The 27896-nt window shown below is 38.1% G+C and overlaps 1 protein-coding gene across 1 annotated transcript in view; it reads right to left on the bottom strand.

Annotated features, from left to right (window-relative positions):
* Positions 1–12957: 12957 nt before the first annotated feature.
* The window catches only part of LOC135210989 (DNA-directed RNA polymerase III subunit RPC2-like), a 98183-nt gene continuing 83244 nt past the window's right edge, over positions 12958–27896 (bottom strand). The window contains exons 6-7 of the mRNA XM_064243991.1: positions 27273–27502; positions 12958–13211 (exon numbers count right to left, since the gene is read on the bottom strand). Coding sequence (XP_064100061.1) covers positions 12992–13211; positions 27273–27502 — 450 coding nt within the window. The 3' untranslated portion in view covers positions 12958–12991. The remainder of the gene's footprint in view (positions 13212–27272; positions 27503–27896) is intronic.

Here is a 27896-nt window from a genome sequence, read left to right as displayed (position 1 = left end):
GGCAATTCTGAACACTAAAACATTAATGAGTTATTTCAAGACCACCGGTGGTCTTGGTTATTTCCCCATACAAACTTTTATTAGTATAAAATTTGGTAGATCTATATAACTACTCCGCGGCCGCCTAGACTATGGCAGTTGTGGTTTTTCTATGTAGTTTTACCTCCTGAACAAGAATTTTAAGTAATATTTATTCGGACGACTGTCAACCCCCAGGGGCTCGTACTAAACACGGCGAAATACATTTGACGCCCCAATTCCTGGTAGCTTTCGTATTGGCGGGGACGAACGATGCTGAAGCTTACATTGAAATGCCTAAAATTTTTAAGATGATTGAACTCTTGTCTCTTCCATTGAATATTATTGGAGTACATTCAATTATAAAATGTAATTTTGCTCAAAATTCAACGTTCCTTACATTAGGCGACACTACAAGGAGTGCCATCCCGTGTACAGATGTTCTGGGAGTAATAAGAATGAACTTCCTTGCGTTCGTGTAACTTATGTTATGAATAGAATGGGAACTTCTTGTGTGTACTGATCAGTATGTGCTAGTATTTCATGGTTCTTAAATAGAGGAAAATCTTCCAATGGACAATTGTGCAGTATGGTACCACTCGTAAAATTTCGTCACTCTACGTGTTACCCTGAACAAAATCCAGTGTTGGCTTCTCTGTTGAGCTTGAGATCTTCATATCCTCTAGGAGAAAGGTTTGCCATCAACGTTAAAGGAAAAATTTATGTGAAATTTTACAGTCATTTGCATAAATAGCCCAAAAGTTTAATCCCCTCCAAAACCATATCTAACATTGAAAACATATTTAGGTTATTACAGGAAAGCTCCTCGCTGCCGCCATGTTGAGTACCAGTCTCTCGGGGACGAACGTAAAAACAAAAACCTAAGGTGATTCTCAAATTATCTCACCTCTGCTTTAATATATACACCCTTCTCAGTGTTTTTCAGTCAAGGAATTCTGTTAATCAGCGATATCTGCATGCGGAGCCCTTCTATAGAATTGAATTACACATACTCGAGTCGTATTGAGTAATAGTGACCATTCTCGTAACTTGATCAAGAATTTATGTAACTAGGTCCATGAATAACTGGTAGATTCACATCAACCGTGCATCTGATGTCAAGGCTAGTCCCTTAACACGATGCTCTTGATTGGCTGTTGATAAGCCAATCACAGGTCTGGAAACTGTTTCTCTCTATACTTTTGAAAGACATCCCACATTTTCTTTTTTACATTGCATTTTTTCCGTCCGTCATGAGGATGCTCTCTCTCTCTCTCTCTCTCTCTCTCTCTCTCTCTCTCTCTCTCTCTCTCTCTCTCTCCACATCAGCCAAAGTTTTGATAATATTAGCTTTTGCACTTACTCCAATATTAGAATAAGGAAATCGTGCAGCTGGAAGTTCAAGCGAAGGTGCAATACATCACTATCCTAATACTATTTTCGTTGCATTTTAATAAGTTTTCATCTACTTGTTAAATGATTTATTTATTACTTTACTTTTTTTATAAGTGGGTCTCGTGTTTCAGTTTACCTCGTCTTACTTCTTCCTAATGAACACCATATTCTTTGGAAGCTTGAATTTCAGGTCATTGCCCTTCTGGGTTTGTTCCATATGAATAGGTTTCATCTCCTGAATAATAAGTAGAAGAGTAGCGCCTCCAACACAGTCATTACAGTTTGCCTGCTCTAGTAATAATAAATTAAGTATAAACGGCGGATGACAAGTGCCAAGTCATACCATAGTCTCAAAATGGTGCCGATTCCTGATTTGCGCGCGGATTGATGGGAAAATAACAAATTTCCAATATGGCCGTCCTGTCACGTGACATTGACTAGCACATGTGTTGCTAGTCCTCCAAAAGGAACAGTGAATTACATATTTATATATGTGTGTGTGTGGGTAAGTTTTTATTTTGAGGATGATAGAAGTGAGTAGTACTTTATGCAAATAATGATAGTCACTGTCTCATGACAAGGCAGGACATATTGGTAAATATATATATATATATATATATATATATATATATATATATATATATATATATATATATATATATGTGTGTGTGTGTGTGTGTGTGTGTGTGTGCTTGCGTGTATATATATATATATATATCTATATATATATATATATATACATACATAGAGAGAGAGAGAATGCCGTATGGATAGTTTCAATGCAATGAGGCGAGGAGTACCTCGTCGAGGTAATCCTCTCTTTCTCCCTCTTCGTCCAAGATGCGACCCAAACAGTCACCGAACAGAATATTCTTCATTCACAGAAAGCGAGAGAGGCGCTAAAGTAAGCAAGACACCTGATATCTGATATGTGCAGATTCGTTTATTATATCTTTCGACAGGAAATGAATTGGCCTCAGCTACGGAAGCCTTATTTGCGCAGACCTGACATCGAAGTATTAGTTTTGTCGCCAGAATATGGAGTTCATATCATATGCCAGTTATGAAGTCTTCTAATGTTCGTTTCCCCCGTATGTGGTCAGTACCGCCGGTGCACCTCACGCGGTGCACTGTAAGCATTACTTAAGGTTTCTGCAGTGTCCCTTCGGCCCATAGCTACAACCCTTTCATTCCTTTTATGTAACTCCTTTCATATTGGCGCTCTTCCACCTTGCTATCTACCCATCCACCCTCTCCTTTCACTTGTTTCATAGTGCAACTGATTTGAGGTTTTCCTCCTGTTGTAGTACTAACCTTTCAAGTCTTTCTAATACCCTCTCAGCGTTGAATGACCTCATAGGTCCCAGTGCTTGGCCTTTGGCCTAAACTCTATATTCCATTTCCATTCCAATCCGAGAAGATGATTTTTTTTTAGATTTTTAGGAAATGCAATATGGCCGGCATGTCACTCACGTGACCTGCATTATCAAAATGTCAATTTCAGGTACTATCTATGAATCATAGGAGGAAAGTGCACCAAGTTCCCCATTTTATTGATAATTAATACCATCTCAAATACATGTACTTATATTAGTTACTTCACAACGATTAGTGTTGAATGTGGATCATCGTCTGGTGTTATAGTACTCTCTCTTGATGAGAAAATTCTCATGTAGCATTAGCCAAGGAGTAACTCGCAGGTCTGTTGGTTTTACCATTGAGAAATGAAAGGATAGTTCAGGAAATACTAACTACCTGGTATGAGAGTTTCGTCTTTGCAGCGTAGTGCGCTCGCTCTCTCTCTCTCTCTCTCTCTCTCTCTCTCTCTCTCTCAGACAGACGTCGTCCGTCGTCATCTCCTCACGCCCAATTACCCTGGAAGAGATTACGATAAGGCAGAAGATATTAAGCAAGGGACTGAACATCCTGGAAGTTCAACCTGTCCCCTTTTCGTCGCTGGCCGAGATTACTCACGGCTTCTGACGATGTGCGCCGCCTTCCTTTCAGACACGATTCCTCTCCGGGCCACATTTGCTCTGTTGGAGTTGATCATTCACGATCCTTTTCTTATCATTCTCTTTACTTCATTATCCTGGACGATTTTTGAAGGTCTTCCTATAGGCCCGCATTCCGATTATCAGACGATCTTAACGCCCCAGTTAAAGCTTATGATTTTCCTGAATAGTTCTCTTCGGTTTTATAACTGTTATCGTATGTGTATATCTTTTTCATTTCTTCTTTATCGTCTCCTAATTTTCACTGCTCCTTCGTTGTTTGCAGTAATTTAATGAATAGTCTAGGTACCATTTGCTCAAAAGTCCGTCCACTACTCTTACATTGACATTCTTATCGAACAAGTGTTCAAAATTGTGGTCTCATTTTCGTTATCACGATTTTCGTCAAAACCCATATCTTCGTGTATATATAGACATGTAGTCCTTTCTATATATATATGTGTATATATATAATATATATATATATATATACACATACATATATTATACACATATGTATTATTTTTACCTGCTACCTTTCAGTATTGTAATTCCATTATTTTCGTTTTTTTTATCTCCGTCACCAAAGAGGCCAGTCTTGGAGAACAGTTTAGCTATATTTTTCCGAATAGGTCAGGATACTCAACACATCCATGTATCAGTTGTCTTGTTGTTTTGTGCAAATGATGGATGCATCTGTTCCTTTGTGTGCGGCGGTATCTAGGTCATTGTAAATAACACATTGCTTCAGGCCACACTTGTATAATTAGTGCCTTCGAACTTTGTGTTATGTCATTACTTATGTGAGCAAACCCTCTGCAGTCTTTGAGTTTCCTCTTTATTAGCGTCATTTTTTGTGGGAATGATTTATGTTTTTAGCAATTAATCATTCATTTTTAATTTTATCTTTATTCGTTTCCTCTCCTCCCTTCCTTTGTTCTTTATTCATTTCTTGAGCATTGATAGACCAAAACCTAAAGACTTCATTGCTGCTTTGACCCTTTACACTCGAGAATTTTCCCACCTGCGTAACCTGGTAACTTACTGGGGGTGAGAAACCGGCTATTGTCATTCTTGACCATTACTTTCAAGCAGAGGAAATGTTTTTCTGCGCTTGACTCAATGGACAGATTTGCATTGGAATTCCGACGTACGATCCTGAACTTCCTGTCGTTGATAACTTTGACCAAACACGCGCTCTACGTATATCCCCGTCTTTGATGAAAGTGGGACGAAGCGACCCTCTCTTGGATGTCCCATTTGTTAACGATGTCCGTGGGAGTTGTAGGGATCGATCGAGGAGAGACGAATACACTAAGATCATGTGAGTTACCATTATTCAGTAATTCTGTATTCTATCAAACCACTATACTGCTATCGAGTAATTTACACTTAACTTCTAAATTTATTTGGAAACATTTATTTATTTACTTTATTAACTTCAAGCCAGTAGCCGTAGCGTCTTAGGGTCGAATAGGACTAACTATCTGTCATTCGCAAGTATGAAACATACACTCATTCATACTTTCTTCTTCTTCTTCTTCTTCTTCTCTCTCTTCTCCTCTCTCTCTCTCTCTCTCTCTCTCTCTCTCTCTCTCTGCTTTACATTACACTGCTCAATTAGTCCTAGTTGATGCCTGCTCAGTCTTCCCATAAACTATCGGGAGAGAGATACAAAAGACGTTGGTGTCATGAGACGACGATAAAGAGAACATTCGCCAGCATTCACTCGTTCTGTAAACAAATAAAAAGAGGGATTCACCCTATCAAGGCCATCTTGGTCCATGCTATCAGAGCCGTCTTGCACGTAGGCCAACTGTTTCCATCGCTACAGACAGTAATTCTGCGCTCTTAGCCCGAAAAAAAACTAATAATTATCTCCTGTAGGAGGGGTAGTGCCATCAGTGCACCTCATTCGGTGCAATGTAGGCATTACTTAAGGTTCTTTGCTGCGTCCCTTCGGCCCCTAGCTGCAACCACAGTCATTCATTTTACTGTACCTCCGTTCATATTCACTTTCTACCTGCTTTCTGTCCACCCTCTCCTAATAATGATTTCATAGTGCAACTGCTTTGAGGTTTTCCTCTTGTAACACCTTTCAAACCTTTTACTGTCAATTTCCGTTTCAGCGCTGAATGGCCTTAGTTGCCCCAGTGATTGGCATAATGCCAAAAATCTATATAAATCAAATCAAATAATTACTGGAGGCAGAAAATTTAATACGCATAACTTTCTGGCAATGTAAATGAAGCTTCCTCCTCCTAATATTATATAATAATAATCTGTAGTACTACGTACTTCAAAAATGTTCTAAATCTGTTCCCTTTTTCGCTCTTCTAAAGTAACATCTTTCACTTTATCATGCACTTATATTTGGACTAACATTCTCCCTTCTCGTACTGCGGGGCTACTGAATATATATGGAGTCAAATTGATACTGGTATAAATATGTATATATATGTGTGTATATATATATATATATATATATATATATATATATATATCATATCATAAGATCGTACAGTATACCACTCCTCCATCTCCTAATGCCTCCACCGGAATCATGTCTGGTCCGGTTGCCTTCCCATTCTTCATCTTCTTTAGAGCATTTAGTACCTCTTGCCTAGAAAACCTCATTACCATGCCAATGTTCACTTGCCCATCCTCTCTTATTAGTCTATTATTTTCTTCATTTAACAACTGTTCGAAATATTCTTTCCATCTCTTCACGCTGGGAGACATACTATGGGGATGGAATTTCAAGGAAGAAGAAGAAGAGGGAGACCAAGAAAGAGAAAGAGATGGAAGGACTGTGTGAGAGGAAACTTACATGAGAAGGGAATTGACGATGCAGAAGCGCACGATAGAAAAAGTTGGAAAAGGCGACCCCATATAAAAATGGGAACCAGCTGGGAAGAATATATATATATATATATATATAATATATATATCTATATATATACATTATATATCTATATATATATATCTATAGCTATATATAGATATATTATATATTATATATATATATATATATATATATATATATAGTATATATATTTGTAGGCATGTATGTATGCATATAGTATACATACATAGCTACAATATGTAGTACATAAAACATAGATAACAAACATCCTATCATCTGTTCATGCAAAATCGCCGATGGTTTTATTTAAAGTTAATTACAGCCATTTTCCTTCAGGTCGAGGTGATGCTTGTGGAGGTTCCTCGTGGAAAGGGATGACGGAGAAGCACTGAAGGCTTGACTGGCTGCATTCCCGCTCAGCGACGGAGGAAGAAGATACGGAATGATGTTAATCCTCCTCTTCGACAGATGATCTCTGTGGGAAGGACCGACTTAATACCAAGGTAAATATCTTTAAGCTCAAAGGCTCCGCCGAATGCCTTCTCTATTGTTGGTATTGATGGACACTGACCAGAAGAAATGAGAGGTTTGTGTGCTTTAACTCTCTCTCTCTCTAATGAGGCCGGTCGAGGTAAACGATTTTAGACGTATAATCGCAACGTAGTCGACATAATTGTACCCATTTAATCCCCTGTTTGATTATGCTCGAAAGGTTATGTAGATATCACAGCAAATTAAAACAAAACTATTTAGTTTTTGGTAAACATCCGGAGGAAAGAATGGCCTTTTTAAAAATAAATAAATAAAAGAGCTACCAAAGTATGGCAATTAAGTACTAGTTTCTATCTATGTGCCTAGATTAAGCCAGTCTTGTGTCGGCACTGGTTCTTTCTCCTCAGCAGCCCGTTAAAAGTGCTGGTTAGAGTAACCGTTGAAATTACTTGAAATATTCACTGATTAGAACAAAAATTTCATACCTTGCCTGTGACTGATTGTCTCTATTTGCATCTAGCGGGACACGTCACGTGGAATGACTCAAAAGTGTCTCATACCTAGTGTACAACAGGTTTCGTAAACTCTAGGGCAAAAGCTCTCCTCTTTTCATTTGTCGAGGGTTGAGATGGTTGATGGCCTCTGAAAGTGCTCTTGCTCAAGGTCCTGCATACTCAGAGCTTATCTGAAGGCCTTCGCTCTTGCCGTAAGCGCTTGTGACAAGGTGTTGAAATGAATAAGAGGCCCGATTTGGACCTATGGACTGTCCAACTAACAGGAATTAATTGCAAAACTGTAATCTGCATCTGGACTTGGTTATTTTATTCTTAAAGTCTGGTGTGACGACCTCGCACTAAAACCCAAAATGTACAGTAGACCAGTCAAGTACTAAGAGAGTTCTTATTTTCGCTAGCCATTCTCTGTTTATAACTTCTTTCTCGAAATGTTGCCAGGAGACCATCTGCTATTTATATATGTTCAGATATGTATGTATATATTACATATATATATGTGTATATATATATATATATATATATATATATATTATATATATATATATATATATATTATATATATATATATATATAATATATATATATATATATATAAATGCTTATCACATCACCGTGATTCATATAAATCATTCGAGCTACAAATGTCCTTTAATATCTAATTCGCTCTACCTCGGAATTGATATATTTTCATAATAATAATTATTATCAACTAAAGATTCCCCTTCGGTACATATATGAAAATATATCAATTCCGAGGTAGAGCGAATTAGATGTTAATGGACATTTGTAGCTCGAATGATATATATATATATATATATATATATATATATATATATATAGCTATATATATTATATATATATATATGCTTAGTAGTGGCCTGGTTTGCATTTGCCTGTGTAATCATTAGCATTATCTGGCAAAACAGGTCACAGCGCCTTCCTATGAGAAGCTGGTGACCTATCACCTGCAGAGGTAACACGTAAATTCCTAGTCACCTGTTCGTCTATCTGTATATTATGCATGCTGAGATAAGCTTTGTTCTACTATCTTTGTGAAAGACTTTGTAACTTTCGATCTCTACTTCTCTTCATCAAGAGCAGTTCTCTGAAACTAACTCTTCCTCTACTCCAGATATGTAGTTCTTAATAAATTGTTAAGTTTGTTAACTCAGAGTTTGAGTCATTGCCTCTACACTTAAGGAAGATACTAATGGGAACTTAGAAATCTCTCTGCATTGATGTCACTCTGACAAAATGGGAAGTAGACACAGAATACTTGCGTATGACAGTCGCAAGCTATACTTAGGTGAGACCCGTATATATATATATATATATATATATATATCTCTATATATATAATATATATATATAGATATATGATATATATATATATATATATATATATTATATATATATATATATATGTGTGTGGTGTGTGTGTGTGTGTAATATGGAACACTAAAACTTATTAATGGAACCCATATTTTATATAATTGATTTGATGATTATTATCCTTACAATTATTATGATGTCATTATCATACCTCATTATCATCATTTGTTCGCCCATCACAGTTTATAACTTTCTTGAATAATTTCTACATCAATGCGTTTTTGAAATTATGATTCTTTAGTGTATCGGATGTACCTCATAAGTTTTTACACCCCATTAGTTCTTGGGGCAACTGAATACTGACTACCTTGGGTGCGGACTGCGGGTATGCGAAAGTTCCTTTTTCTAATTGCTTTGTTGCAGCTCTACTTCACTGATTTGCGCTCGTCCCGGCTCAATCACGGGCGTAGGAATGATCTTTTCGGTCGTCTAATTCAGTAGGTCTTTTACATATCTCGCTTTTATTCTTTATTTTAAACTCGATGCGGAACTTTCCTAGATAGTGAGTTATCTAGGAAAAATATTTCTTGGGGGTTGTTTTTTTTTTATGTTTTTTCAGTCATCCCCAACGAGGTTGTACTAAACACGCTGCAAAGGTGGACACATACCGGAGGTCACTGTCTACGAAAGATCCCTCGATTCTTGTTTTGATAGATATCCAAGGAACTCAGGAAGGATGTTTGTGAGTGTCCCGTGGACATTTATTCATTCTTAATGGTGCAGCTTTGCTAATCGAATCCCCGAACTTCCTTAGTAAATTATTTGGTGGACGATTATAGACTATTAGAATAGTCTCATCTTGCGATCGCTAAACAGTAAAGCCATTTAAGGTATTCATATGTAACTGTTTTTATATATTTACTAGAATGTAGTGTTCCATTTTCACTCCATATAGTATTTGATCTTTTATAATCAAGTGTTCGTCACTTGGTACCTCCCTGATGTGCCTCACTGTCTTTGTTACCTGTATACTACTTGCTTATCATCAATGCTTTCTGTTTCATTTCCAGCAATTTTTTTTTAAACCTATCAATATAAATTATGTTTTAAATTCGTTTCAGCCTTCTTCAGGTCATCCCACTCTTTATGTACGTCGTCCATTATGTTCCATTTTGGGGTCATAGCCTGCAAAATACGTACACTTTACTTCATATTTTTGTTCACAATCCGTGATTATTTCATATTGCCTTGTATACACCTCAGGGAAAGGCTTTCGAGGAAGATTTTTACCATCAGTTTCGTTTGCTTGAAAATTACACACACACACACACACACACACACACACACACACACACACACACATATATATATATATATATCTGTGTGTTTGTGTGTAATTTTCAAGCAAACGAAACTGATGGTAAAAATCTTCCTCGAAAGCCTTTCCCTGAGGTGTATACAAGGCAATATGAAATAATCACGGATTGCGAACAAAAATATGAAGTAAAGTGTACGTATTTTGCAGGCTATGAAAAAATTTATTTTGTTTAGGAGAACACTGAAAATACTATGACCCCAAAATGGAACATTATGACCCCAAAATGGAACATAATGGACGACGTACATAAAGAGTGGGATGACCTGAAGAAGGCTGAAACGAATTTAAAACATGATTTATATTGATAGGTTTAAAAAAAAAATGCTGGAAATGAAACAGAAAGCATTGATGATAAGCAAGTAGTATACAGGTAACAAAGACAGTGAGGCACATCAGGGAGGTACCAAGTGACGAACACTTGATTATAAAAGATCAAATACTATATGGAGTGAAAATGGAACACTACTAGCCAAATGGAACTTAAAGTAAATGTTCCTGGAAAACCTTGCCCTGAGGTGTATGGCAAGGTAGACTTCAAGGACTGACTATTCAGTATAGTATATAATATTGTTAAATACTCGTGGACCTGAGGTGTATGGCAAGGTAGACTTCAAGGACCGACTATTCAGTATAGTATATATTATGTTAAATACTCGTGGACCTGAGGTGTATGGCAAGGTAGACTTCAAGGACTTACTATTCAGTATAGTATATAATATTATGTTAAATACTCGTGGATTGTGAGAGAATTGTAAGTAAAGTACGTATATGTTTTTCGTAGATTAGACAAAATTTTATTTCGTTATGGAGAGAAAAAAAAAAAATAAATAACGTACACTTTTTCATCAGTTTTATTTTCTTCCTTTTTTCCACTAAACTGAGTAGAAAATTATCCAGTTCTTACCTGTTCCTGTAGCGTTTTTCTTCCCTGCGCTATTTAGGCCAGTCCCCCTTTTCCTCAATCATTTGAATATTTTTATAATAATTCTGAGTTCTTTTTCTACTTATTTTCGGCTGGCTATCTTTTACTCCTGGTTTACCTTAATGCATCATGAAACCATAGTGAGTGTCAATTTCCACTTTTTGCTCACTTGTCAGGCTACATTAATGCATTGTGAGCCAAGCACTTTAAAATATAATTATGAAAGGAACAGTTTACTCATTCACCAGCATTAACTTTATTCATTCTGTTGGTATCATCACAGCAACAAGCTGCATTCCGAATATTTTGGACATCACTCACACATTTCGCTTAAAATGTCTGTCCTTTCTTTTAAGGATATTTAAGTATATAATTTGGCTTTTGCCTGTATTTGTGTTAAAATTAAGCTAACTATGGTAATATAGGTCACTGTTCCCATTTAAGCCTAACATATGCCCAGACCTCGACATCAGTTTATTTAAGTGGGTTGCCAAACTGCGGTTGTTCAAGATATGAATTCTTTGCCATGCTTTTACTGTCATCAATCCAGAAGTTAATGACTGCATTTGTTGAACAGGGCTTGGTATTTGATGGTCTATATGTAATAACATCACATTGTGCACAAGTTTACATTCACCAGCTACTTTAGGAAAATAAATCATTATAACTCGTTCACTTATGTATAGAGTATATACTAGATAGTATTTTTTCCTCTTTGTCATTGCTGAATAATTTACTAAGATGATTTTTGTTTCTCACTGATTGAACGTTTAAGAGGCAGCACGAGGATAAGTTTTCCTCATGAGCAGTCGTATTTCTTTAATCTTGCCCTCGTTTTTAGATTTTTTTTTTTTTATCTTGAGGCTAGAATAGAATATAGAATTTAAGCCAAAGGCCAAGTGCTGCAACATATGAGGTCATTCAGTGCTGCCAGGGAGATTGATAGCAGAAAAGTGTAACAAGAGCAAAATTTCGTAGTAGCACAATAAAATAATTGTTAGAGGGTGAAAGTCAGATGGAAAAAAGAGAATATGAAAGGAGGTACAGTAAAAGGAATGAAAAGTTGCAGTAAGCGTCCATTGCAGAGACCCTTCAGTAATGTCTCTTTGTACCCACTAACGGCACCAACCCCTATGGGGTGTATGAGCCTTGGCAAAGAATAATTTTGTCTCATTTGAATTACTGTCCTTCAAGCGGTGTTCTCAATTATGACCAAATTCTGTTTAAAGCACACTTGTCACATGGTATCTTACTAAATACTACATACAGCTTTGTTCTTTCTTATATGTACTGAGCATTTCATACAGTAATATAATGTTTTATTCCTCTGGTTTTAGATCTCATATTGCATTAGATTTTATAACCATAGGGCCTAGAGTCTTAACTATTTTACAATAGTCTCCCATTTGTCAGCTTCTGGGATATTTGTTGTCACAATCTCTGGGGTCTTTTTGCCATTCATCAACCGATGTTTATTTCTTCACTTTTTTTCCACTGCCTAGTTATTTGCATCTTGTAACTTGCTTTGTATGGAAACTCCATGATTAGGTGTTCACTTTTGCTGGCTTTTTACATTCCATTAGAATCTCCAGAATAACTTACAAGGGTTTTCTCCTGTTTAGCATTTTTTTAATTTATTTTTTTGTATGGTTGGTTGATTTTAACCTAATATATTCTTCGATTTTGGTGGTAAATTGTCTGCATAATTTGTTCCTCTGACTTTCGAGCCATATTTCCAGGTTTCATTCATCTTGATAATTTTCTCAGTGAGTCTCCATCTTGATTTTAGCCATCACTCTCACGAGAGATTCTCTAAGCACATCACATTCCTCTGATGTCATAGGCATGTGGCCCTTCCCTTACATTCGTTGTGTGCCGATGTTGTTCTTTTTTAATGTTAAAAACTATTCCTGCTTATGTTACCATGCTTTTGGTACTACTGGTCATCACTGGTTATCAATTCAAAAGAATAAAAAAAATACTGATTGGAAGCAGTTAAATACTCCATACATTAATATAAACAGGGATGCAAATAAAAGACCAAATAACATCATACAAAAATTAAATAATCCAACGTGATTAGGTACAATAATTTTCTAGTCTCAAACGAGGCACAATATTCATGGACTGAAGTTCCTGGAACAAGAGTTTGCAAGCATATGGGATTCGGATAGAAGAAACATTTGCAGAGGACCTGCAGTAATGGCACCATCCAGAGTAGCCAAGCAAGCCGCATGAGTTACACACATCCACATCGAAAGCATCAGAGGAAATCATCAGACGTTCCAGAAGGAGCATACTATGGGGACAGAGGAAAAAATACATTACACATCATGGAAAACAAAGCAGTTTGTTGCAATGCTTTAAAATGATATTGTTATGATACAATAAAGTTTGTTCATACTTACCTGGCAGATATATATACAGTGGTCCCCCCATATTCGCGGGGGATGTGTACCAGACCCCCCGCGAATAGTTAAAATCTGCGAATGTTTGGAACCCCCCTCTAAAAATGCTCATAAACTCCTATCCTAAACATGCAAATACCAAAGTATCCCTTAAAGACCATCCTTCATCAAATATACATAAAATATCCTATTATGGTTCATATTAATCTTTGAAATATTATTAATACTATTTTAAAGTAAATCTTACATTTTATGTTTATACATAAATATATACTATGTACGTACTGAATGACTTAGTTACGTATGTGAAAATAATTCAGTCCCCCCATAAGTATTCAGTCATGCACGTTTTCTTTCATACTGTTACTATTTGAGACATCCATTTTCTTTTTACAAGGGAACAATGGAAATGTGAAATCACAAATACCAAATGTCTACTTAAAGTATTATCCTACATCAAATATACCATTGAATTGGTATTACTAATATCATTTTAAAGTAATCTTAAACATTTTACTATTAGCAATATATAAACAGCCAATAGCAAAGAGAGAGAGAGAGAGAGAGAGAGAGAGAGAGAGAGAGAGAGAGAGAGAGAGAGAGAGAGAGAGAATGTTATTGTTACTGTTTAATCTCATTAAACGTAATATTATTTGTAAACTAGTACTGTATATTATTATTTTACCATAAAATGTAGTAATGTCCTTAAAGATATACTACTTATACATACACTTCCAGCTCAAACAGAGGGCGAGAGTTACCACTAGCGTATGCTAGTATCTTGTGTGGAGAGAGAGAGAGAGAGAGAGAGAGAGAGAGAGAGAGAGAGAGAGAGAGAGAGAGAGAGAGAGAGAGAGAGGGGGTTGTCCTTATTTGAGTGAAGTGGATAGATTATTGTACTTCTTTAACCCTCTTACGCCGATTGGACGTATTAAACGTCGAGTCAAAATGTCTCCCGTATGCCGATTGGACGTATCATACGTCGGCTCAAAAAGAAAATTTTTTTAAAAATTCGCGGAAAAATAACTTATAGGCCTACCAGCCGAAAACTTTTGTATCACGCGCCTTGGGGGATGCTGGGAGTTCACGGATCAAGGCGTTTTGTTTACAATCGCTACGCAGGCGCGCAAGCGCGAATTTCTTTCTTATCGCACTAAAAAGTATCAGTGACACATCTCGGAAATTATTTCGTCACTTTGACATAATTATTGCACCATTTTAAATTATCCTTTACATGAAGTATTATATATGAAAATGTGCGCAATTTCATGCACAATACAACTAAAAAATACTCATGATTGTAGCTTTTATCAATTTTGAAATATTTTCATATAAATAACGATAAGTGCAAAAATTTCAACCTTCGGTCAACTTTGACTCTACAGAAATGGTCGAGAAACGCAATTGTAAGCTAAAATTCTTATATTATAGTAATATTCAATCATTTGCCTTCATTTTGCAACAAATTGGACGTCTCTAGCACAATATTTCGATTTATGGTGAATTTATGAAAAAACTTTTTCCTTACGTTCGTGCGATAACTCTTCCGATAAATTTTTTCGTGCAATTGTCCTAATGTTTGCACCCTTTTAAATTTGCCGTTACATAAAGTTTTATATATGGAAATGTGCGCAATTTCATGCACAATACAACAAAAAACAACCCATGGTTGTAGCTTTTATCAGTTTTGAAATATTTTCATATAAATAACGTTAAGTGCAAAAAGTTCAACTTTCGGTCAGCTTTGACTCTACCGAAATGGTCGAAAAACGCAATTGTAAGCTAAAACTCTTATATTCTAGTAATATTCAATCATTACCTTCATTTTTGCAACGACTTGGAAGTCTCTAGCACAATATTTTGATTTATGGTGAATTTATGAAAAAAAAAAAAATTACGTTCGCGCGGTAACTCTTCCGAAAAAATCAGAATTTTTTTGTGCGATTGTCGAAATGTTTGCACCATTTAAAATTAGCTGTTTCATAAAGTTATATATATGAAAATGTGCGCAATTTCATGTAGAATACAACTAAAAATGATTGAAGGTTGTAGCTTTTCTCTTTTTTCGAAATATTTGCATATAAATCACGATAAATAGAAAAAAAACCACGTTCGGTCAAATTTGACTCTACCGAAATAGTTGAAAAACGCAATTGTAAGCTAAAACTCTTACGGCCTAGTAATATTCCGTCATGTTTCTTCATTTTGAAACAAATTTGAAGTCTCTAAAACAATATTGTGATTTATGGTGAATTTTTGAAAAATATATTTACCTTCACTCCGCGCGCCGATTCGCGGCCGCAAGTCTCCGAAATACGTACATGGCATTATCCTAATATTTGCTCCTTTTCATATTAGCCTTTTTATAGAGTTTCATATATCAAAATGTGCGCAAATTCATGAAGAATACAATAAAAAATAATTGAAGGTTGTAGCTTTTTCAATCTTCGAAATATGTGCATATGAAAAAAATATATTATTAATTAAAAATTTCGCACATTCTCCAAATTTTAAAACGAGTCGTGCCAGAAATGGTCCGAAATCTGCCAATTTTAACTTAATCTGAAACTCTTACAGTATCGTAATATTCAATCATTTGTCTTAATTTTGAAACAAATTGGAAGTCTCTAGAACATTATTTAGAATTACGGTGAATTTTTGAAAAAAATATTTTTTTTGCGTCCGCGCGTTACGAATTCGTACATCATTTTGTGATAATATTTTTCCGGTGTTACTTTTATTGTTTTACAATGTATTATATATCAAAATGATCGCAATTTAGTGTACAATACAACGCAAAAAAAAAGTAACTGGTTAGCTTTGACCGTTTTCTGCACAGCGTGATTTGAATACAATTATGTATGAATTTTTTTTTTTTTCGCTACCATATATCGCATTATTTACATATGATAATGATATTATTTTTCATTTCTGATGGTTGCATTCTAAACTTCAGGCAATGACAAAAAAGGAGCCAAAAATGAACTCTTAATCTTCAAAAGTACGCGCGCTGTAATTTTTTGAAAAAATTATTTTTTCCACTTCCGCGCTCACTCCAAACCAGGCCCGGCATACGGGAGACGTTTTGATTTTTAGGGCTCCGGCTTAAGAGGGTTAAAATACTATCACATATGAATTTTGAATATAGTTATATTACTATTATTATTATTATGCAAAAATATTAATAAACATACACATGTACCATAGAAATTCTCTCATCTCAGTAAAAGAGAGAGAGAGAGAGAGAGAGAGAGAGTTTACATTATCCTGAGATATGGTAACACAGTTGTTGGACCCCAGCCAACTCGGCTTGCTACTGGAGTTCAAAGAGAGAGATGCGGGGTAAAGAGCATTTTCTTTCATTCTTCTTACGTAATTCTTTTTATTTAAAATAAACTAAAATCTTGCTAATTCACTAGTATTTTCTTTAATGAATTTATATTATTGATGTCTACATTAATATTGATATTTTGAAAATTAAAGTAAATCATCATCCAAAAAACATACATCGCTTTAAGAGAGAGAGAGAGAGAGAGAGAGAGAGAGAGAGAGAGAGAGAGAGAGAGAGATTATCGTAGTATTTGTAAAATACTTTCACATATGATTTTTGTAATTACAGTTATTATTATTATTATTATTTGAAAATATTAACCCTTAAACGCCGACTGGACGTATTTTACGTCGACATTTTTTGTCTCTCGGGTGCCGACTGGACGTATTTTACGTCGACATACAAAAGTTTTTTTAAAAATTCACGGAAAAATACTTTTAGGCCTACCAGCCAAAAACTCTTGAATCACGCGCCTTGGGGGATGCTGGGAGTTCACGGATCAAGGTGTTGTTTTGTTTACAATCGTTATGCAGGCGCGCAAGCGCAAATTTCTTTCTTACCGCACTAAAAAGTATCTGTGACACATCTCGGAAATTATTTCATCACTTTGACATAATTTTTGTACCATTTTAAATTAGCCATTACATGGAGTATTATATATGAAAATGTGCGCATTTTTATGAAAAATATAACAAAAAAATACTCATTTTGTAGCTTTTATCAGTTTTGAGATATTTTCATATAAATAATGATAAGTGCCAAAATTTCAACCTTCGGTCAACTTTGACTCTATCGAAATGGTCGAAAAACGCAATTGTAAGCTAAAACTCTAATATTTTAGTAATATTCAATCATTTAACTTAATTTTGCAACTAATTGGAATTCTCTAGCACAATATTTCGATTTATGGTGAATTTATGAAAAAACGTTTTCCTTATGTCCGCGCGGTAACTCTTCCGAAAAAATCATACATGCGATTGTGGTAATGTTTGCACCATTTTAAATTAGCTGTTACATAAAGTTTTATATATGAAAATGTGCGCAATTTCATGCACAATACAACTAAAAACAACCCATGGTTGTAGCTTTTATCAATTTTGAAATATTTTCATATTAAAAATGATAAGTGACAAATTTTCAACCTTCGGTCAACTTTGACTCTACCGAAATGGTCGAAAAACGCAATTGTAAGCTAACCGGCTTATATTCTAGTAATATTCAAGCATTTACCTTCAGTTTGCAACAAATCAGTCTCTAGCACAATATTTCGATTTATGGTGAATTTATGAAAAAAATAACATTTTCTTTACGTCCGCGCGGTAACTCTTCCGAAAAAATCATACGTGCAATTGTGGTAATGTTTGCACCATTTTAAATTAGCTGTTACATATAGTTTTATATATGAAAATGTGCGCAATTTCATGTAGAATACAACAAAAAATAATTGAAGGTTGTAGCTTTTCTCATTTTTGAAATATTTGCATATAAATCACGATAAATAGAAAAAAAACCACGTTCGGTCAACTTTGACTCTACCGAAATGGTCGAAAAACGCAATTGTAAGCTAAAACTCTTACAGTCTAGTAATATTCAGTCATTTATCTTCATCTTGAAACAAATTCGAAGTCTCTAGCACAATATTTAGATTTATGGTGAATTTTAAAAAAAATCTTTCCTTCCCTCCGCGTGCGGATTCTCCGCCACAAATCTCTGAAATGCGTACGTTCCATTCTCGGAATATTTGCTCCATTTCATATTAGGCATTTCATAGAGTTTTATATATGAAAATGTGCGCAATTTTATGTAGAATAAAACTAAAAATATTTGAAGGTTGTAGCTTTTCTTATTTCTGAAATAATTGCATATAAAAAAATATATATATAAAAAATTCGACATTCAGTCAACTTTACCTAGTCAGATATGGCCGAAAACTGCATTTGTAAGCTAATATTCTTACAGTATAGTAATATTCAATCATTTGTCTTCATTTTGAAAGAAATTGGAAGTCTCTAGGACAATATTTAGATTTATGGTGAATTTTTGAAAAAAATATTTGTTTACGTCCGTGCGTTACGAATTCATGCATTATTTTGTGATAATATATTCTCTGTGTTGCTTTTATTGTTTTACGATGTGTTATATACCAAAATGATTGCAATTTAGTGTACATTACAACGAAAAAAGAAGTAACTCGTTACCTTTAACCATTTTGCGCACGCGCGATTTTGAATACAATTATATATGAAATTTCATTTTTGCGCTATCATATCGCATTATTTATATTATGATAATGATAATTTTTTTCATTTCTGATGGTTGCATACTAAACTTCAGCCAATGACAAAAAAAGGAGCCAAAAATGAACTCTTAATCTTGAAAACTAAGCGCGCTGTGATTTTTTGAAAAAAAATATTTTTTCCGGCACACGGGAGACATTTTTTTTTTACCGCTTCGGCGTTTAAGGGTTAATAAACATATTACGCATATATGTACCATAAAAATCTCTCATCTCAGTAAAAGAGAGAGAGAGAGAGAGAGAGAGAGAGAGAGAGAGAGAGAGAGAGAGAGAGAGGGGGGGGGGGGGGTGGAAATTTAATGCCCACGTGATGGCAGCCACAAATCAGCTACTTCCCCCTCCGGTCACTTAAACTTGATACGTATATCTGAGTTTTAGTACCTTGAGTTTGAGAAAGAATCTGACTGGGATTTCCTTCGTTCTTCCATAATTTTTTAAATTTATAAGCTAAAATCTTACTAATTCACTATGGTATTTTATTTAATGAATTGATATTATTGCTGTATAAATTAATATTAATATTTGAAAATAGTAAATCATTTATTTATCATACAAAAAAAACATACATCTTTGTAGTAGAGAGAGAGAGAGAGAGAGAGAGAGAGAGAGAGAGAGAGAATTATTATTTTTATTATGTGATATCATTTAAACTTATTAAACTTACTAATACAGTATTAATCAAAATTAATATTTGAAAATTAGTAAATCATTTTTGTATCATAAAAATGTATTTAGTCATGAAAATAAACATCAAACTACACTAAATAGTGATTTTTTTTCGTCGGAAAATTCCGCGAATAGGCGAGTCCGTCCGCGAATAATTTCTAGATAGATTCCAAAGAAAAATCCGCGAATGTGTGAGTCCGCGAATCCGGAGAACGCGAAAACGGGGGGAACACTGTATAGCTGTATTCTCCGAAGTCCGACAGAATTTCAAAACTCCCGGCACACGCAGTGGTCGGCCAGGTGGTTAGTACCCATTCCCGCCGCTGGGAGGCGGGTATCAGGAACCATTCCCATTTTCTATTCAGATTTTCTAATGCCACTGTCCCCTGAGGGGAGGTGGGTGGGTACTTGATTATATATATCTGCCAGGTAAGTATGAACAAAGTTTATTGTATCATAACAGTATCATTTTGTTCATGAAACTTACCTGTCAGATATATATATATAGCTGAATCCCACCATTGGAGGTGGGAAGGGACAGAATAGAAAGATTTTGGAAACAAATTACATGCAGATGATTGACATCTTGGTTCCTTACCTGTTAGCATAGCTGACTTCGTGATTACTGTCACCCAAGTCTGCTTTTGCTTTACTAGAGTCTCCAGCAAGGTGTTTAGTTCTTTCCAAATAAAACTTGAGAGCCTTGACAGGGCACAGGACTCTCTCTGGCTCTTGTCCAATGATCTCTGCTAACCCCTTGATATCAAAGCTCATAGGCCAGGGGTTGGACGGATTTTCGTTCTTCGCTAAGAAGGAAGGGCTCAGGGAACACACTGCATTGTGTCCTCTAAAGCCCACATGCTTACTTATGGCTTGAATCTCACTAACCCTCTTCGCTGTGGCCAGAGCGGTTAGGAAAATAGCCTTTCTTGTGACGTCCTTCAACGAGGCAGCATGCAGAGGTTCGAAAGGACTTGACATTAAGAACTTTAGAACTATATCTAAGTTCCATGACGGGATTTTAGGCTGCGGTTACTTTTGAGGTTTCAAAAGACTTCAAAAGATCGTGAAGGTCTTTATTGTTGGTCAGGTCTAAGCCTCTGTGTCGGAAGACAGCCGACAACATACTCTTGTACTCCCTAATCGTGGGAACCGCAAGCCTGTCAACATTCCTCAAATGGAGGAGGAAATCAGCGATCTGATTCACAGAGGTCGTGGAGGAGGAAATACCTCTCTTCCTGCACCATCTCCTGAAAACAGCCCACTTAGATTGGTAAACTGCTCGAGAGGAAGCTCTTCTTGCATTGGCAATAGCTTTTGCCACCGGTCTTGAAAAACCTCTCGCTCTGACCAACTTTTGGATAGTTTGAACGCAGTCAGACTCAGAGCGGAGAGGTTTCCGTGGTACCTCTCGAAGTGGGGCTGTCTGAGTAGATCGACTCTCTCTGGCAGGGTCCTTGGGAAGTCCACTAGGAAGGACATGACCTCTGTAAACCAGTCGCTTGAAGGCCAAAACGGGGGGATTAGTGTCATTCTCGCTCCCTGAGATGCCGCAAACTTCCTGATTACTTCTCCCATGAGTTTGAACGGGGGAAAGGCGTAGACGTCCATCCCCGTCCAGTCCCATAGGATGGCATCTATTGCTATTGCTCCCGGGTCGAGAACCGGCGAGCAGTAAAGAGGAAGTCTCTTCGTCTTCGAAGTTGCGAAGAAATCCACTAATGGACGTCCCCATAGTCTCCACAACTCTTGGCAGACCTCTAGGTGAAGAGTCCATTCTGTCGCAAGCAGTTGATGTCGACGGCTGAGAAGATCCGCCCGGACATTTTGAACTCCTGAAACGAACCTCGTCAGGATTATTATGTTCCGTGCTCTTGCCCACAGGAGGATATCTCTTGCTATCTCGAACAGGGACCGAGAGTGTGTCCCCCCCTGTTTTTTTATGTATGCAAGAGCCGTGGTATTGTCCGAGTTGATCTGGACAACTCGGCCAACCACTCGTCCCTCGAAGAACTGGAGAGCCAATCGAATAACTTCCAACTCTTTGAGGTTTATGTGCCAGGACCTCTGTTCCCCTCTCCAGAGGCCTGACACTTCCTCCTTGCCCAGTGTTGCTCCCCAGCCCGCCATGGACACGTCTGAGAACAACACTAGGTCGGGGCTCATAAGGCTGAGGGACAGTCCTTCTGAAAGCTTGACGGGATCGTGCCACCACTTCAGGTGATCTTTGACCGACTGAGAAATCTTCAAAGTCGCTTCTAGGTCTTCCTTGTCTTTCCAGTTCTCTGCTAGGAAAAACTGGAGTGGCCTGAGGTGCAGCCTCCCTAGGGAAACAAACTTCTCCAGCGAGGAAATGGTTCCCAGCAGACTCATCCATTCCTTCGCCGAGCATGTCTCCTTCCCTAAGAAGACTGACACTTTTTCTAAGCATTTCTGCTGACGTTCCAGGGATGGAAAAGCTTGAAAAGCCACTGAATCCATCTGAATCCCCAGATATACGATGGACTGCGTGGGGATCAGATGGGACTTTTCGAAATTGACTAGTAGGCCTAGGGCCTTCGTCAGCTGCAACGTCGTATGAAGGTCCTCCAGACACCTCGACTCCGAAGACGAACGGATGAGCCAGTCGTCTAGGTAAAATGAGACCCTTATCTTTGAGAGGTGAAGCCATTTCGCCACATTTTGCATGAGAAGTGTGAAGACCATCGGCGCTGTACTTAGCCCGAAGCATAGAGCTCTGAACTGGAAAACCTGTCCCTTCAAGATGAACCTCAGGAACTTCCTTGATTGAGGATGAATCAGGATGTGGAAGTAGGCATCTTGGAGGTCCAAGGACACCATCCAGTCCCCTGGTCTTAAAGCTCCCAGTACCGACTGAGACGTCTCCATCTTGAACTTTTCTTTTCTCACAAAAAGGTTCAATCTGCTGACGTCCACGACAGGTCTCCATCCCCCAGACTGCTTCGGAACCAGGAACAACCTGTTGTAGAAGCCTGGGGAATCTAACGTTAGCACTTCTTCTACGGCTCTCTTCTCTATCATTTGCTCGAGAAGATCGAGCAATATCTGTTGCTTCGTCGGCTGGTATGAGGGTGACAGGTCTATGGGCTTCGTGCTCAATGGAGGTGTTGAGAAGAAAGGTATCTTGTAACCTCTCTCGATTATCTCGAGGGACCAGGTGTCCGTCCCTCTTATTCTCCATGCCTCTGCAAAGAATGAGAGTCTCGGTGTCTGAAGGGCAGAGACGTCACTTCTTTCCTCTGGGTTTTCAGGAGGCCTTGCCTCTAGAGAAACCCCTTCCTCGAGAAGCTCTCCAGGAAGGTCCTCCACAAAAGGGCTTAAACTTCTTCTTGGGAGCTTGTGTGGCTAAGGTAGAAGACTGGGCCGCAGGACGTCTAGAAGACTGGGTCAAAAGGTCCTGCGTCGCCTTTTCCTGCAGGTAAACTGACAGATCCTTCACCATGGACTGTGGGAAGAGATGTGAAGAAAAAGGGGCGAACAACAATTCTGCCCTCTGCGCAGGAGACACTGACTTTGCTGTAAAGCTGCAGTATAGCGCTCCTTTCTTCAGGAGGCCGGTAGCAAAATGGGATGCCAGTTCATCAGAGCCATCCCTAACTGACTTATCCATGCATGCTAACACGCTGGATAACTCCTCTAAAGAAATCGAGTCCGGGCTTCTGGACTGTAGGTCCAGGGCCCCCAAACACCAATCCAGGAAGTTAAAAACTTCCAACGTCCTGTAGATCCCTTTGAGATGGTAATCCATTTCTGACATCGTCCAGGAAACTTTAGCCGAGGAAGGGTAAGACCTCCTCGGAGCATCTACCAAGTTAGCAAAATCACCTTGGGAAGAAGAAGGAATTTTCAACCCCGCTTCCTCTCCCGTTCCATACCAAATTCCAGCTCTTCCGCTTAGCCTCAATGGAGGAAGAGCAAAGGAAGTCTTGCCCTTCGCCTTCCTGGAGTCCATCCAGTCGTGAATCCTTTTGAATGCTCTCTTTGTAGAGAGTGAAGCGGCCATTTTAACGAAGCCAGGAGCCTTCCTCGTCTTCGATGAGGCCAACTGTGAAGGCAGAGAGCAAGGAACCGGTATCTGAAACTTGTCGGTAAACAAGTCTTTCAGGAGGCGGGTTAACGTCTTATAGTCTGAGGAAGATGACGTTGTCGGCTCTTCATCGTCAGCAGGACGAGTCACTCGAAGATTCTCCTTCCTCTAGAGGAATAGTTGAAGCGTCCTTAACAGACCGTGATGTAATTAAGCCCTGAGGTCCCGTTCGTAATAGGGGGCCTCTGTCTGAAGGAGGGTTCGAAGCAGAAATTGGGTCTGTTTCCCCGCTAATTTCGAAACTTTAAGTTCCTGTAAGGGAACGTCCTGCGGAGCGTCCTGAAGAGCGCCCTTGCAGGAGTCCTGCCAACCGTCTTGACGTGTAGGGCGTCTATCGTTCTGAGTAACGCCTTGGCAAGTACTTTGCCAAGCGTCATGACATTTAGGACGTCTATGATCTTCAAAGGCGTCCTCCCGAGCGTCTCGATGCGCAGGACGTCAAGCGTCTTCGGAAGCGTCCTGGCGAGCGTCTCGATGCGCAGGACGTCGAGTGTCTTCGGAAGCGTCCTCCTGAGCATCCTGGCGAACGTCTCGAAAAGCAGGACGTCGAGCGTCTTCAAAAGCCTCCTCGTGAGCGTCCTGGCGAGCGTCTAGATGTGCAGGACGTCTAGCGTGCATAGAACGTCATGCGTCCCCAAAGACGTCTTTACGAGGATCTTGACGAATATCTCGACGTCGAAAAGCTTCCTGATGTGACGTGTACGACGCAAAAGCGTCCTTCCGCTCAACTTGAGAGGTGTCTTGGCGAGCCTCGCGCTGCTCTTGACGCGTGCGAGTGGCGAACTCCGATGTTTGATGATCGTCTTCAGTCGGAGAATTCTGGACGTTCCTGACCTCCTGACAAAGACGATGGCTGCCTGTGCGACATCTTGCGCCTTTGTCACGTTCATCGATACTCCTAGAAGCTCTCTCAAAAGGAACGCTTGCGCGTTCTCGAATGAGTAGGCGGAATCTAGAAGGTGACGAAGCTGGGGAAGTCGACGAACGAGGAGAGCAAGCAGGGGACTGCCTGGTTCTCTTGACAGGCAGCCACCGATCCTTCCTCCTCCGACGGGGTTCTGCCTCTCTCTTTGCAAAGTACGACGCCAACTGTTGTCGCATATTAATAAGGATCCCTCTAGAAGGAGAAGATCCATGGCCAGGAGAAGGACTAATCCTGTGAGAAGATGATGGGCAAGAGGACGCCTTCTCCTTTCTCTCAGGAACAAAATTAGAGCGATCAGAGCGCTCAAAAGCGTCCTCCTCTGATGAAGTCCTGGTCCTCTTCTGTGGCGGAATGTCTTCAAAACATTCAGGAGATGACTGAAAAGTAGGTCGAGAAGAAGGACGTGAAGCGTCCTCTTCTTTATAACCTCTCTTAAGAGGGCGGCAAATACGACGGCCGCCTGTGCGACATCTTGCGCCTTTGCCGCTCTCATCGTGAGAGGCCCTCCGAGCGCTCCCACCCCGGTGAGGGGAGGACGCCTCAGAGGACGAGAAACATTCTCTAAGGATTCGTGCACGTGCACGATCCTTGGCAGCCTGGGAAGCGTCAACAGATTCTGCCGAAGGGACGTCAGACCGGTGGATAGTTCCCGTAACCCTCCTTCGGCTTTCGACTTGCCCACTCCCTATGTCCTCGGAGTCCAACAGAGGTCTAGACCTAGAGGCGTTATGCACTTCAACATATTAGATTGTAGCGCGAGCACTTTAGACTCCAGGGCACGAATAGACTCCATGATCGTAGAAAGTACGTTTCCTTCTGTAGATACCTTCTGATTGCCCGAAGGCAATACTGGGGTTAGGTGTAACAAAATCTACAGGAGGGTTCGCAGGAGATAAATTACTACCCTGACTTCTATTAATTGAAGCACTCCTGGAGGAAGACCTCCTGATTCTATCACGCTCAAGTCTACGTATATAAGAATCATACATCTTCCACTCAAGATCAGTCAAATTCTCATACTCGTTGCATCTATCATTCAACAAACAAACATGCCCCCTACACTTCGTGCATACAGAGTGAGGGTCTACCGAAGCTTTCGGTAGCCTCACCTTACATTCTTGCACACAACACACCCTGAAACTAGTAGAACTAGATCCAGACATCTTAATTCAAGAGCAGTCAAAGCCAAAATCAAAATCAAACCACGATAGCGTATGCCAAGCCACAAATCCAAGTCAATAAACCAAAAGACAATCAGGATACTCAAGCGGCAATAAAGTTTTCAAAATCCTAAGACGGAGGTACTGGAAACAGATGTTTACAGTACCGGCGACAGAGAAAATCTGAATAGAAAATGGGAATGGTTCCTGATACCCGCCTCCCAGCGGCGGAATGGGTACTAACCACCTGGCCGACCACTGCGTGTGCTGGGAGTTTTGAAATTCTGTCGGACTTCGGAGAATACAGCTATATATATATCTGACAGGTAAGTTTCATGAACAAAATACTACTTTCCTGACATTCATCTGACACACATAAATTGACGAAAGATGTCAAACAAATACAAAATGCTTGATTGGCTATGTTTTTCTTTTCAAAATAATTTTCATATCTTACACAAGAAATATACATACTACTCATATTATTGTTTCTTATTATAATTACAAAGTATGAAAAAAAATCTTTATGCAAATTCTAATGAAATGAATTATGAACTTTTTGTCCTGAAAGTTAAATCTTCAAGCTACATACAACAGTGAAATATACATTTGCTGTAAAATTCCATTTTACTGCAAAGGGTACTTTCGGTAAAAAAGCAAATCACATTCCAAACATAGGCTAAGTAAACCTAAAAAAACAACAGTTTTGTGTGAGAGGGAACAATCTCAAGTCTATTTGATAAGGATCAGTAATAAAAATAGTCAATCCTACATGCACAATTACTGCTATGCAAAAATATTACAAAACTACTTCTACAAAAGCAGCTGTACACCAGATTTTCAAAAATAAAAAATTTAGGCTATTAATCTTTCCTTTCTCCAGTAACCTTAAAACAGTCATTACTCATAACTATCACATATGCATCAGAAAAAAAATTGCCATTACTTCCTTAGGAGACTTATCTATTAAATTATAAGACCTCTTACAGAGATAAGGCTCATTTCTGAAGGAAATTCCAGGTCCTCCTTTCTTGAAGAATACTGAATATACAAAAAATTAAATATCTTGATTTTCGATTCATTCAACCACTCACGTCATTCTAGTCACATTGTTTTCTGAATTTACATATTCATTTCTAGTCTCAATATATGTTAATTCAGGAACCTGATTCCCTTTTAAAAAAAAAAGTTTCAAACAACATAGCTTGTAACTGCTGAAAAGTAAAACGAGAGCTACAATTTTATTTATTGCCAGTTTTTATATTGGAGAAAACCCTGAAATTATAGTTGGAAGGTAAAAATTAATTATTCAAAAAGCTATAACAGTTTCCTATCTGAAAAGAAACTTCTGCTGATTTAAAACAGGAAGTCACAAAAATTCAAGTTGCCTGCTTTAAATGCAAATATTTTAGAAGAAAATAATGTTATAAAAAAATCAGTGAGAAGATTACCAAGCGTAGTCATACCTTGCACCATGTCCTATCAAACAATCTCTTTCCATTTCTCCAAGTCGAAGGCCTCCATCACGAGCACGCCCCTCTGTGGGTTGACGAGTTAAAACTGCTCGTGGACCTCGTGATCGAGCATGCATTTTATCCATAACCATATGTTTTAGTTTCTGGTAATACACAGGGCCAAAGAAAATGTAACCCTGAAGAGCTTCACCAGTAGTTCCACTGTAAAGAATGTCCTTTCCCTGCAGGTGATAAATAGATAATAATCAAACAAGAAATATCTACTTAATATCTGCAATCTTTCAGTATTAGTACTCATACATCTTAGATTTTTTGCACTAAAAATAGGTGGAACGAAAAATAGAGACTAAAATTTTTTCTACAAGTAAATGTATTAAAAATATGGAATTTTTACTGCCACAGTTTGTGCTGAAATATTTTAGATCAACTTAGCAGCATTCTCTTAAGGTGAAGTGAATTTAATTACAACAGAAATACACTTTATCTCAGCAAAAATTTATTACTTGATATGTTTTACCATATACTTTGAGACAGTCTGATAACAAATGAAACATGGAAAAAGCCTAGTGTTCAACAGAATTAAACTTAAACCTTTCATACACTGTACCAATCTGC

The sequence above is a fragment of the Macrobrachium nipponense genome, chromosome 4, assembly GCF_015104395.2.
Source record: "Macrobrachium nipponense isolate FS-2020 chromosome 4, ASM1510439v2, whole genome shotgun sequence".
Classification (NCBI taxonomy): domain Eukaryota; kingdom Metazoa; phylum Arthropoda; class Malacostraca; order Decapoda; family Palaemonidae; genus Macrobrachium; species Macrobrachium nipponense.
This window is presented reverse-complemented; position numbering and strand designations above follow the sequence as displayed.